We start from the raw sequence: 11,976 nt of genomic DNA, 5'->3' as shown, positions 1-11,976 counted from the left end.
AGTTCAAAGGTTATACTATGGGCGTTTGCTCGCCGGAATATTCATGTTTATTGACATGTAAATTTTTCACATGTTTGTTATTTTATGCATATGTTGAGATACACCAACTGTGTAGGCTAGTCTTTGACAATTACCAATAGTGTCCACTGCCTTTAATATGGAGTTGGTTAAAGTGCTCTGCGCAGATCGGTTCTGTTAAAATTACAGGCATTTGCCGCACCCAGTATAAGCGTACAAGTCGATCTCTCCACAAACAGTATAGAAATAATACTTCAATCGGAAGTTATATGCCTACATCACCTTGTATGTAACAATGAACTGTTTAATTTGTTTTGTGGCGATGTCGCTCTTCACTGAAATGACAGGTAAGACAGAGTGCTTTCATCAACTGTTAATTATACACAGTTTTATTTATTTATTTTATAGCAGGGGAAATATTTTAGCACACAATTCTGTTCCATTGTAATTATAATTACGATGGGAAAGAATAGTGTGCCAAAATATTTCAACTATATATATATAATTTTTTTTGTTTTTGTTTCCACTACAATTCGCCACAAAAACTGTATAAGTTTGGATGTGACTCTATTAATGGCAATAAAAACTTACGTGATAAGAAGTACATCAGCTTTAGTAGGCTATGTTTAGAGTGTAATACATTTTGAGAAACATTGAGCTATATGAAGTACTGTGGTTATGGAAAAATATCACCGTTATCCCAAAGACAATTCCGCGGTAACGCTTTCTATCAGTAAGATTGATGCGATTCCTATCAAAGACTTTTCTTCCTGCTTTGACATAATTCGCTCCGGATTTTCGGAGTTATCTCAAAAACGCAACCACCTTGTGAAGAAAGAAACAATTCAGATGTTTATTTTCATTGTGAATATTTATAGATCGTATTGAAGTATTCGATTGGTGCCATAATTAAAAGGTATGCACTGCCGTTATGGAGCTATCCAATTTCTACCAAACAATTATTAAGGTATTGAGAACATAAACAGAGATTAACGAGAGTTTACGGACATAATATGTTTTCGTCTTCGTCTTATTCTTCGTCGTCTTCTATTTAAAAAAAAAAAATAGATCAGGCCTTTTGCTGAAAAGCTTTTTTACTGGTTTGCGATTTATATCCTCAATGGTATTTCCATAAACGATTAGAAAGTTTGATTTGCATTGTTGATGTACTAACAAAGAAGGAAAGCCATTCACATTGTTTTCATTACCGTTTTATAAGACATTGTTTGAAAATTACTTATGTGCTATACAGAGTGGTCCTGTAGCATGCACTGCATTTGGTTGTCTCCAAGATGCCTGTTAAAAGTTGCCTCGTATGTTACAAGGCCCATTAACGGACCGGTTCCAAAATTAACACAAATGACACAACATTTTATTTAAGCCGTTGAAAGTGCACTGCAGACGAGGAAACAAAAGTTCATCAAAATGGAAAACCATCTCCTCACTCAGAGTATCATCAACGAAACCAACGCCCCAAATATCCTTGGATGTGCCGGGCTTTGCTTGCGTTTCCCCTGCTGTCGTTCGGTGAATTACAACGGCGAGACCAAGCGGTGCTTGCTCAGTAACGATACGGGGGTCGAAGTGACTTCTGGACGGGTGGATATCATCGATGGCTGGATGCTACTAATGCCAAAGGTTGGTTTCTACACCTTTATTATGTGTCAATCTTGATTTTATCCACTATCTGAACCAATGTATAACCAAACCGAGGCTGGAAGAAAAATAGTCTGGTTCCCTTTACATGAGAGGTCTTCATCAATGCTAATTTGAAGATCTTGGCAGAATTTTATATCATTCCCTGTATAATATTGCTGCCTGGTGAACTATGTTATGGTAATATTTGTTCTTCAAACTCTCTTCACTAGGTATGTTTGATTCTGCCTCCTGTTTGTTGCATTATCCTTGCTCTCTAATCCAACCCTTTTATGTTTCCCGCATTATATTTCCTAGACTATATTTACCACTCATTTATAACGACCATCCTGTGTCCTCCCAACTTAACTTAATTGGCTATTGCGTTAGTTTCTAAAAACCCTTCCATTTATCATCTTTTTGTTTGCCTCTGCATTCATGACGAAGTTTATGGATCGGAAGCCGAGGCCATCTCCCCTATTATAACAGAATCAGTATTATATTTTTAGTTAATGTTTATTTGCATGGGCGATACAAAATATCTGTTGTGTTTTTTACCCAACAATGAGCACTGTATGAGTGTTACTCTTTTCAGATGTATATAACAAACTCCAGGAACAACATCATTACTTTGCCAATGAAGAACCTAAAGCAGTTTGTCAAATACAAGAACTGCAAATAGTTACTATTTTTTTTTTTTTTTAATATTCAAGTTCCTCTGGTCTCTTTTTAACTGAAGTGTTGCCATGTTATTTTGGGACAGAAATTTCAATTCCTCTAGTTTTCAAGAGAAAACCAACACTAAGAAATTCCCACTATCTGACAGTTGTGGTGATTTTGTACTGTGACACAGAAGAACAAACAAATTTTTTGTAAATACAAGAACTGTAAAGAGTTAATTGAGAGTTAAAGGCAGTGGACACCATTTGTAATTACTCACTGGTTATTGTAAGCATAAAAATTGACTTTGGTAAAAGCAATGGAGAGCTGTTGATAGTATATAAAACATTGTGAGAAACGGCTCCCTCTGAAGTAACGTAGTTTTCGAGAAAGAGGTAATTTTCCACGAATTTGATTTCGAGACCTCCGAATTATATTTTGAGGTCATGAAATCAAGCATCTGAAATAACACAACTTCGTGTGACAAGGGTGTTTTTTCTTCCATTAATATCTCGCACCTTCGAAGAAGACCAATTGAGTTCAAATATTCACACGTTTTTTTATGCGTATGTTGAGATACACCAAGTAAGAAGACTGGGCTTTGAAAATTAACAAAAGTGTCCAGAAAGCCTTTTAAGAGTTAATTATTATTGTCTGATTTCTATATTGTGTCTGTTGTTTCTCGTGGCTCACGTGCAGTGACAATGAGTTGTGGTTGTATAATGAGATGCATGCACCAAAGATCACGATGAAGTAATTTCTAGCCATAAAAGACCAATCCGTGGTTGTCAATATTTTAGTATGATTGATTTAGTAAACAGTAAAATTCAAGGTTTATTTATTTATATCCTAGCAACCCATAGGCCAGTGTGTGGATATGCCATGCCAAAATGGCGCCAACTGTAATGCAGTCTGCGTTGACGGAACAGACATGTTCACGTGTGACTGCTTGGCCGGTACGCTAGGAGTACGATGTCATATAACTGATGGTAAGAAAGCAAGTCAAACAACAGATATTCCCTCAAAAAACTATACACAAATACCCCCCTCCCCCCTTTAAAGCTGTTGTAGCTGTTCAGCTAAGGCCCGAATCAAATACCAGGACCAAAGAGCTGCTTTAAGAATTTGGGTACCTCTTTCAAGGAACACGTTGCCTTGGATCGGTCGAGTTGGTCTTTGGAAAGCGTTTGTAACCGTTTGTAATAAAATGCATGTGGTTGGAAAGATGTTTTAAAAGTAGAATACAATGATCCACACAAATTTGCCTCGAAATTGCGTGGTTTTCCTGTTACTTTGCAGAAGAACATCACTTCTCAAAAGAACATCTTTTACGTATAATGTGCAATGATGCGAAGTCATAGGTGATTACGTACGTGGGCTCAATGGCAGAACTGTGGCGTTATTCACGAGCCTCGAAGTGTGACGTCAGATGTTCATGCTACGTGCAATATTTAACCGTAAACAATGACGCATCTGATTTGTCACAATATAAACTTAACGTAAAGCTTTTTTTTTTTTTTTACAACTGAGAGAAGAGAAGTCCCCCCAATTCCAAAAAAAACTTACTCCGGATACAGTATATAAAAATTGGAAGTCAAGTTCTCAAAAGAACATCTTTTACGTAGCAAGAAGTATGGCGCAAACAAAATTTGATACCTCACCATCAATGCCTAAAAATACGACAGCATACATTTTAACAAACTGTTTTACATTTTTTTGAAACTTACATTTACAATATAAATAGGCGTTTAAACGATTGTTTTGTTTGATTTTTTTCCAAACCACAATGCCGTGGTATCACTTATACGCCTTTAAATTTACACTTTTGATGAAGAGTGCAACATAGCGATTGGAATGGAGTCTATGCAAATCCCAGACGCCCTGATAAGCGCCTCATCTTTTGAAGACACCGACCATGCAGCGCATAAAGCTAGACTCCACCTTCCAGCCGTAAGTTGGACGGCCGAGTCAACAGATACGACTCCCTGGCTCAAAGTGGACCTGCTGAGGCTGACCGACGTTACGGGTGTGGCTATTCAGGGATCTGGCCAAAGTAACCAAGGTTGGGTCACTAAATTTACAATCTCATTCCTTGACGAAAGTGATGGTGAAACCGAAGTGGTTTATACAGAATCTTCAGGAGAAGAACAGGTAACAACAAGGACACAATGACAACGAAAATGACAACGACAATGACAATGACAACGACAATGACAACGACAATGACAACGACAGTGACAACGACAATGACAACGACAAAGACAATGACAACGACAATGACAACAACAACGACAACGACAATGACAACGACAACGGCAATGACAACGCCAATGACAACGACAACAACAAAAACTTATACATTGATGTAATACTCGGTACTTTCCCGAGTTCTGATGAGAAAAACCCACGTTTTAGAATCCTCTATATAGCAGCGGTTACTGCAACAATTTAATGTCGTAATCCAAACTTGTATAGTAAAATTTTGAATTATACAAAAATCAGGATACCTGGACGTCTTGTAGACACGATTCGTACACAACGTGTTCTAAGAAAACATACAATCTTATATTTTTGGAAGTAGGCCCACTGAACTATAATTTAGTTTTCAGACAAGTACCTGGGTGTTTGAAAATTAGTTCGGCCGCTGCCCGCTTTTTTTAAAACTCTTGAATTGATGTGTAATTTACAAAAAGAAAAAGAGAAAAAAAAGGGGAATTTACCAAGTGAGCCATGTGTTGTTTATCAATCTTTACGTCACTGCTTGGACCAGGTATATATAAACTAAACCTAAACACCATTTTCTAAAACTCAATTTACAGACCTTTGACGGAAATATAGATGTTTCAGGTGAAGAGAAGTACCATCTCTATCCGATCATTCAAACGCGAAGCCTAACTTTTCATTTTTTGGAATGGAATGAAAAATGCAGTGCAAGAGTTGAGATATACGGATGCAGTGATGAAGGTTGGTGTATATACAACACTTATTTATCTATCTCTTACCAAAACCGGGTCAGAATTTCTGCGTAACGTTGACACAGATTCTAGGTCATCTGACCCGGAATGGGTTGGACCCGGAATCAACCTTGACGTTCATCTGTCCGGCGTGGCGCAATATGCTGCTAATCAAACCAGGAACACCGGGCAAACCTCTTCTCTTTTTGATAAGTGCAATTGGTTCTTTTAAGTGCGCCTAACAACACACATGACCAACGATTTTATGTCCCATTCGAAGGACGAAGCAATGGTTAAGTGTCTTGCATAAGGACACAAGTGTCACGGCTGGGATTCGAACCCAGTGCACACTCTGCTGATCAAAAACACCAGAGTTTGAATTTCGGTGCTCTTAACAGCTCGGCCACGACACTCGTTTCCGTCCTTGATGATGCAGTGTAATCATTGGGGCGTTAAATTCCTTCTGAGTGGGTTGTCATTCTGCTTTAAAGCTTTAAGAAAATTAGAGATAAACTATACATATACACTACTGGGTAATAGCGCACAGGCCATATTAGACTTGATTCAAGTCACGTTCTCGTGCGAGAGGTCCCTCAGCATGTCCGCCGTCAAAATGTTTTTTTTTTCTGGAGATGGCACGGGATTAGACCCAGTTATTGTGGTCTAACAAGGGATTGGGACTTGAGTCAAGTCTAAGGGCCAGTGGGCTATATTTTTTTAAAGTATTTTTTTTGTTCAGCGAATTTCAACAGAATTATACTGGAATTTGTGCTACAATGAACAAATTATTATAGAGATAAACTAATATTTCCCTGAGGGCGATACGAATTGTTCCACACCATTGGTCCAGCTACACGGAATAATGCTCGTCAATATATAAATATCGTTAAATGAACGTTACAGAATTGTTAAGAAAACAAAGGTCTAATGACGACGATAGTAGAAAACTCCCCTTTAAATTTTTCTGTCTGAAATGTCGTAATTTGGCGAAAAACAATACAATTTCCCGTTTGAGTTTATCGCTCGGTGAGCATTTTTCCCCATTATTTTCTCATGACCAAGACGGCCGATGAATCTCAAACTTCTACAGGTTTATGTACATGGAGTACATGAAGTGCTTAGCAAAACAATGGAGGTAGAACACCTCCATGGCAAAACCAATTATGCGACTACATGTAAATTTATATCCATGTAATAGCGCGTAGGCCCTATTTTTGTTAGACTTAGTCCCGTTCTCGTGCGAGCGGTCCCTCATGTTATATATCCACTCTCAAATGAATTATGAACGATGTATCGATCCCCCCCCCCCCTGTTTAGAGTGGATTCTGGCTTTCAAAGGCAGAGCTGAAACTGGTTACGATATTTATGATGCGTGGGTGAGCCCCGATGACGACTTGACTCAAATCTGGGCAGATCGGGAGTTGCAAAGACCGCATCATTACAGGAACAACGCTGTATTCAACAAATGGAGTCAGTTGCCGATCACTGAGGTTTGTCCCCCTTTTCTTTATTTTGTGAAGACGTGGCAAGGATAAAGACGGCAGGGCCCAATTTCATAGAGCTTCTTAGCATAAAACCTGCAGCACAGGAAAATATTGCTTAATAAAAAAAAAGGTTAGGAAGAGTTAGGAAGAGTTTTGTGAACTCCTAAAACTTTGAGGTTATTTTCCACTTTCATCTCCACGATAGCTGATAGTTCTAGGAGTAACCAAACCTCGGTCGATTTCACAAAAAACGTTGTGACTTGTCCTAACTTAAGGACTTGTCCCTAACTTAAGGACTTGTCCCTAACTTAAGGACTTGTCCTAGGAGATATTTAAAACTTAAGCCTAGTGCTAAGTTAGGATGAGTAACTCGTCTTAACTCTATGTATGTGAAATCCACCCCATGCCTTTCTATTAAATTGTTTTTCTTTTTTCACTGAAGGTTAAATTTTCATTGTTCGCCGTCGAACCAGCCATTGTTGAACTTCTCAAGATGAAATTCCAAGGGGAGGGTTCTGACTATAAGAGTTGGTTTAAAACATCTACAATCCTTGAATCACCATGGTCAGATCTCACTGCTGGCAGCACGGTTTACATTGGCTCTATGGAAGGCAGTGATGTAACGTGAGTATGTACAGAGGGTGTGTCCAATAGACCTGTATCATGCTGCCTCCATCTTGGTCATGTTCCTCGTATCGAACAACAATAATGAATGCTCATAATAATTTTGCAAATAGGAACCAGACTATTTTGTTCTTCCAGCCTCGGTTTGGTTACATTGATATAAATGCGAGAAATTCATGATGGATGCACCGTGATAAAGGTCTATTGGATCAACATACTCCTAGAACTAGGATTAGGTTCAAGGTAGTGGCCACTATTGGTAATTACTCAATATAATCATTAGCATAAAACCTTTCTTGGTGACGAGTAATGTAGGGCCACTGATTTTCCGTTTCAGAAAAGTGCAAATTCCGTTTGGCAAAAACATGAATTCCGTTTCAGGCACAAAAAATTCCGTTTCATGTTTTTTTAATTAGATAAAAGGTTGTTTAATACCCAGGGACACACTTATAAAAATCAATTTGAGATAAGTTGCACTGTTGACTTCGTAAAATGTTCATTTGAACTGACAAATTTTAAAAAAATACTTTTTTTTATAATTGTGGATTATTTTGTATACTGCTGTTCTAAAAAGGTTGCCCTGTGACTGCAGTATCAATGCACATGATGTGATAGACTTGATTCCAAGTCTAAAACTGCAGTTGATTCTCTGCATCAGCCACATTGTAGGCTAATGACAGGAGTGTATCCACAAGAGGGCGCTGTTTCAGCATGATCAAAGACTTGGGAACAAGTCTATGGACGTGACCATTCTCCATCCACAAACAAAATGTCAGCCATTTTGTTTTCGCTTTGGCAACAGAATGTTGACAGTTTACGGTTTTATTTTAGACCTTTCCGAGATGAAAAAACATTGTATGTGTTCTTATAGATCATAGGTAAGCTAGTTTGTGTATTATTGTTGGTAAAAGAGAGGGAGAAAATGCAATTTGGGTGAACAAAAAATGTTTAAAACGTGCCGCGAATAATGCCCTTCGCTTAACCATGTTAACAACGTGTGTACATCATGTGTGTAAACATTGAGGATGGTGTGAAGTAGAACAGAATGATCCACGGTTACGATCTCGTACTTTTTAATGGTCTGATTTCTGATGCCTTTTTAGTTTAACAAAAAGAATCTTAATAAAGAATGCAATTTCAATAGTTTTGGCGTCAAGAAAAAAAAAAAAAAAAAAAAAATCAAATTTTCTGAAATCCCGTTTTCCGTTTCAAAGGGCGGATTCCGCGAATTCCGTCCGTTTTCCGCGATCGCGGAAAATCAGTGGCCCTAGTAATGGGGAGAGGTTGATGGTATAAAACATTGTGAGAAACGGCTCCCTCTGAAGTGGAGTAGTCTTCGAGAAAGAAGTAATTTTCCATGAATTTGATTTCGAGACCTCAGATTTAGAACTTGAGGTCTCGAAATCAACCATCTAAAAGCACACAACTTCGTGTGACAAGGGTATTTTTTTTCTTTCATTATTATCTCACAAGTTCGATGACCGCTTGACCTCAAATTTTCACAGATTTGTTATTTTATGCATATGTTCGGATACACCAACTGTGACGGCTAGTCTTTGACAATTAGCAAAAGTGTCCACTGCCTTTAACTTCACTCAGCATAGTTATGACAAATAGTGAACGGTATGGAAATGAACCAAAACTTTCCACTAGAAATACAACAACATTGTCTGAGACTCGCAGGGAACTCATACAAATAATAATAATAATAATAATGAGAATATTAATAATAATAAAAATAAAAAAAATAACCAGTCTTCATACAGAGCTTTTCACATCCGAGAGCTTTTCACACCCGAGGGCTTCTCAAAGCGCTTCCGACATTTTTACCTCTGGTCACTGGGCCTTAAATCATTCCTTAAACCATCTCAGCTCCCTGGTGGGGAGAATACAGCCTGTGCGACAATTACATGCGCTACTCCGCTGAACCATGCAATCACAAGAACCATCTCTACCCTCGCAGGTACCCATTTACCCCTGGGTGGAGAGAAGCAATTATAGTTAAGTTTCTTGCTCAGAGACACAAGTGTCACGACCGGGATTCGAACCCACACTCTGCTGAACAGAAGCATCATAGCTTGAGTTCAGTGCTCCTATCCAGAGCTCGGCCACGAAATGGGGTGTCGTGGCCGAGCGATTAAGAGCTCCGAATTCAAGCTCTGCTGATTCTGTTCAGCAGAGTGTGAGTTTGAATCTTGGTCGTGACACTTGTGTCCCTGAGCAAGACACATAACTATTATTGCTTCTCTCCACCCAGGGGTAAATGGGTACCTGTGAGGGCAGAGCTGGTTCTTGTGATTGATTTAGCCGAGTAGCGCATTTGTTGCACGAGGCTGTATACTCCCTAGGGAGCTGAGATGGTTTAAGGAGTGAATTAAGGCCCAGTGACCAGGGGTAATATCTTGAAGCACTTTAAGACACCCGTAGGGAGTGAAAAAGCGCTGTATAAAAACTCAATATTATTATTATTATTATTATTGAAACATCAAATAACCTGTCTCTGAGTCAGGCCTGCTCTCAGCTAATATCACCTGGGCCAAACTTCATAGAGCTGCTAAGCACTTAGCATGAAATTTCTTTCTTGATAAAAACAGGATTACCAACCAAATTTCAATTTTTTGCATATTGCTTGTTACTGGTATTCAGCTGTTGTTTCCTTATCCTGGAAAATCACGTGGAAATTTCATGCTTAGCAAATTTTTGTGCTAAGCAGCTCTATGAAATTGGGCCCAGGGCCCAACTTCATAGAGCTGCTGAAGTTCGCTTAAAAATTATTTCTGCTAAGCAGAAATGAGCAGGATACCAGTCACAAATTATGCATGTGACATAGTTTTGGGGCTGGTAACCTTATCCTGGTAAGCAACATTTTGTTGCACTTCTCGTTTTGGGAAAAAAAAACAGAAGATCAACTTGTATTTCTTCTATGTTACTTGGCCTTATTTTTTCTCTAAAGCATCGGTAAACGACGTTTCCAATTTGAGTCGTGCGTATACAGTGGCTGCTACAACGACTGTGGTTGGCTAGTAGTACCTACCTGTGGGTCCCCATGCACATGTGCCTTCGAGGCAGAGCTTTCTGGGAGAAACACTGCTTCAAAGATAATCTATTGCAAGAAGACTTCAAGTTGTCGCTGGATTGATGACTTTGCAGGTATTAACTTAAGCGCAGTTCATACTTGATTGTGATTTGACGTGATTTGACATCACAACCCTCCTTTTGCAGCAATATTCACAAGTGAGTTGAGCAAAGTTGAACTGCTGCGAATTATTCAGTGTATCGCATTCACATTCGCAGGAATTATGAACCAGCTTTACGCACAATTTTCAACTTTGGAGTTAGTCTTTGATCCAAGACCTTCCCATGGATTATTTACACCAGCCATGCTACCTTGCATGGGCAGCGTGCCACCGTATCGCTGCTAATTTTTCGTAAGTCTATCCTAGCTACCATTGGCAGCGCACTGTGCTAAATTAACACCCCATTCTGAAAATCCTTGGATTCATAACCATAATAATGAACAAATAAATAAATAAATGAATGTCAATGTACTTTTAAAATGCAAATTGATACAAATATTTGTGTATTGTATTTGAGGACTTCAAATGGGGTTTGAGGTTAAAATTTTGTTTCCTTTTTTTGTTTCACTTTTCAGAAGTTGGTTTTGCCGATGCTCTGACTATTCACGTCAAGTTCTGAGACTTTATCAAGCTGGTGATAATTTAACGCATTATTCATATTAATTTTTTATACTATCGGTTTTCTGGGTCAATTTCGGTAAATGAGCAGCCAATTTAACCACCACGCTATTCTTTTTCGCAAGAAATCGAATGCTACTGAAAAGGGTAATTCAATTTCATTTTAAGACTAGTCAAATATACTGTTGCCTCATTTGATTTAACAAAACATTCATTCAATTTAACGATTCATCGAAGCTGCATTCAAATCCGCAGGAGTTTTTTGAGGCGTGTGTTTAGTCATTCAATTGAATTTTTGGGCGGTCAATTCCGGAATGTGTGCAATCTAAAAAACGCTTGGTTAACTTTTTGTTTCCTTCTGAATATTAAAGGCATTCAGTTCATCTTTGGGCACTTGAATGAACAGGTTGACTACTTTGGTCGACCAATTGGAACCAGCTGCGATGCCCATGGTTTCTTCACTGGTCCTAACAGCATGTTCCATTCTAACATGTGTAAAGCACAGAGGAGAACCATGGGCGACACTATAGCGAAAACGCGGAAGGTTGACTAGGCGTCGTTCGAGTGAGTGCGTTACTGCACATGTAATAATATAATATCGAAGTCTTATATAGCGCACGTATCTACCAAACAAGGTACTCAAGGCGCTGAGTATATACAAACTTTCAGAAAGATAGGTTATTGCAGTGATGAATTCCAGGAACAACAGGGCGAACCTCTTCTCTTTTCGATAAGTGCACTGGGTTCTTTTACATGCATTACACAACACATGACACCAACGGCTTTACGTCCCATCCGAAGGACGAAGCAATGGTTAAGTGTCTTGCTCAAGGACACAGTGTCACGGCTGGGGATTCGAACCCACACTCTGCTGATCAGAAACACCAGAGTTTGAATTCGGTGCTC

General features: G+C 38.8%; 1 protein-coding gene across 1 annotated transcript; it reads left to right on the top strand.

The window, feature by feature from the left end:
* The first annotated feature begins 1,443 nt into the window (after positions 1-1,443).
* On the top strand, positions 1,444-11,669 carry LOC117300206. Its single transcript, XM_033783932.1, has 8 exons — positions 1,444-1,656; positions 3,167-3,302; positions 4,148-4,464; positions 5,133-5,277; positions 6,585-6,757; positions 7,194-7,375; positions 10,329-10,525; positions 11,028-11,669. Exons 1-8 carry the CDS (start codon positions 1,444-1,446, stop codon positions 11,069-11,071), a joined length of 1,407 nt encoding a protein of 468 aa, XP_033639823.1. The 3' UTR covers positions 11,072-11,669.
* Positions 11,670-11,976: the final 307 nt, after the last annotated feature.

This window comes from Asterias rubens, chromosome 15 (assembly GCF_902459465.1).
Source record: "Asterias rubens chromosome 15, eAstRub1.3, whole genome shotgun sequence".
Taxonomy (NCBI): Eukaryota; Metazoa; Echinodermata; class Asteroidea; order Forcipulatida; family Asteriidae; genus Asterias; species Asterias rubens.
Note: the sequence above shows the minus strand (reverse complement) of the source record. Positions and strands in the feature narration are given on the sequence as shown.

Coding starts and splice junctions, on each gene's coding strand:
- LOC117300206 (XM_033783932.1), top strand. CDS start 1,444: ATGGAAAACCATCTCCTCACTCAGAGTATCATCAACGAAACCAACGCC. Junction 1,657..3,166: donor GGATGCTACTAATGCCAAAG/GTTGGTTTCTAC, acceptor TTTATATCCTAG/CAACCCATAGGCCAGTGTGT. Junction 7,376..10,328: donor ATGGAAGGCAGTGATGTAAC/GTGAGTATGTAC, acceptor TTTTCTCTAAAG/CATCGGTAAACGACGTTTCC.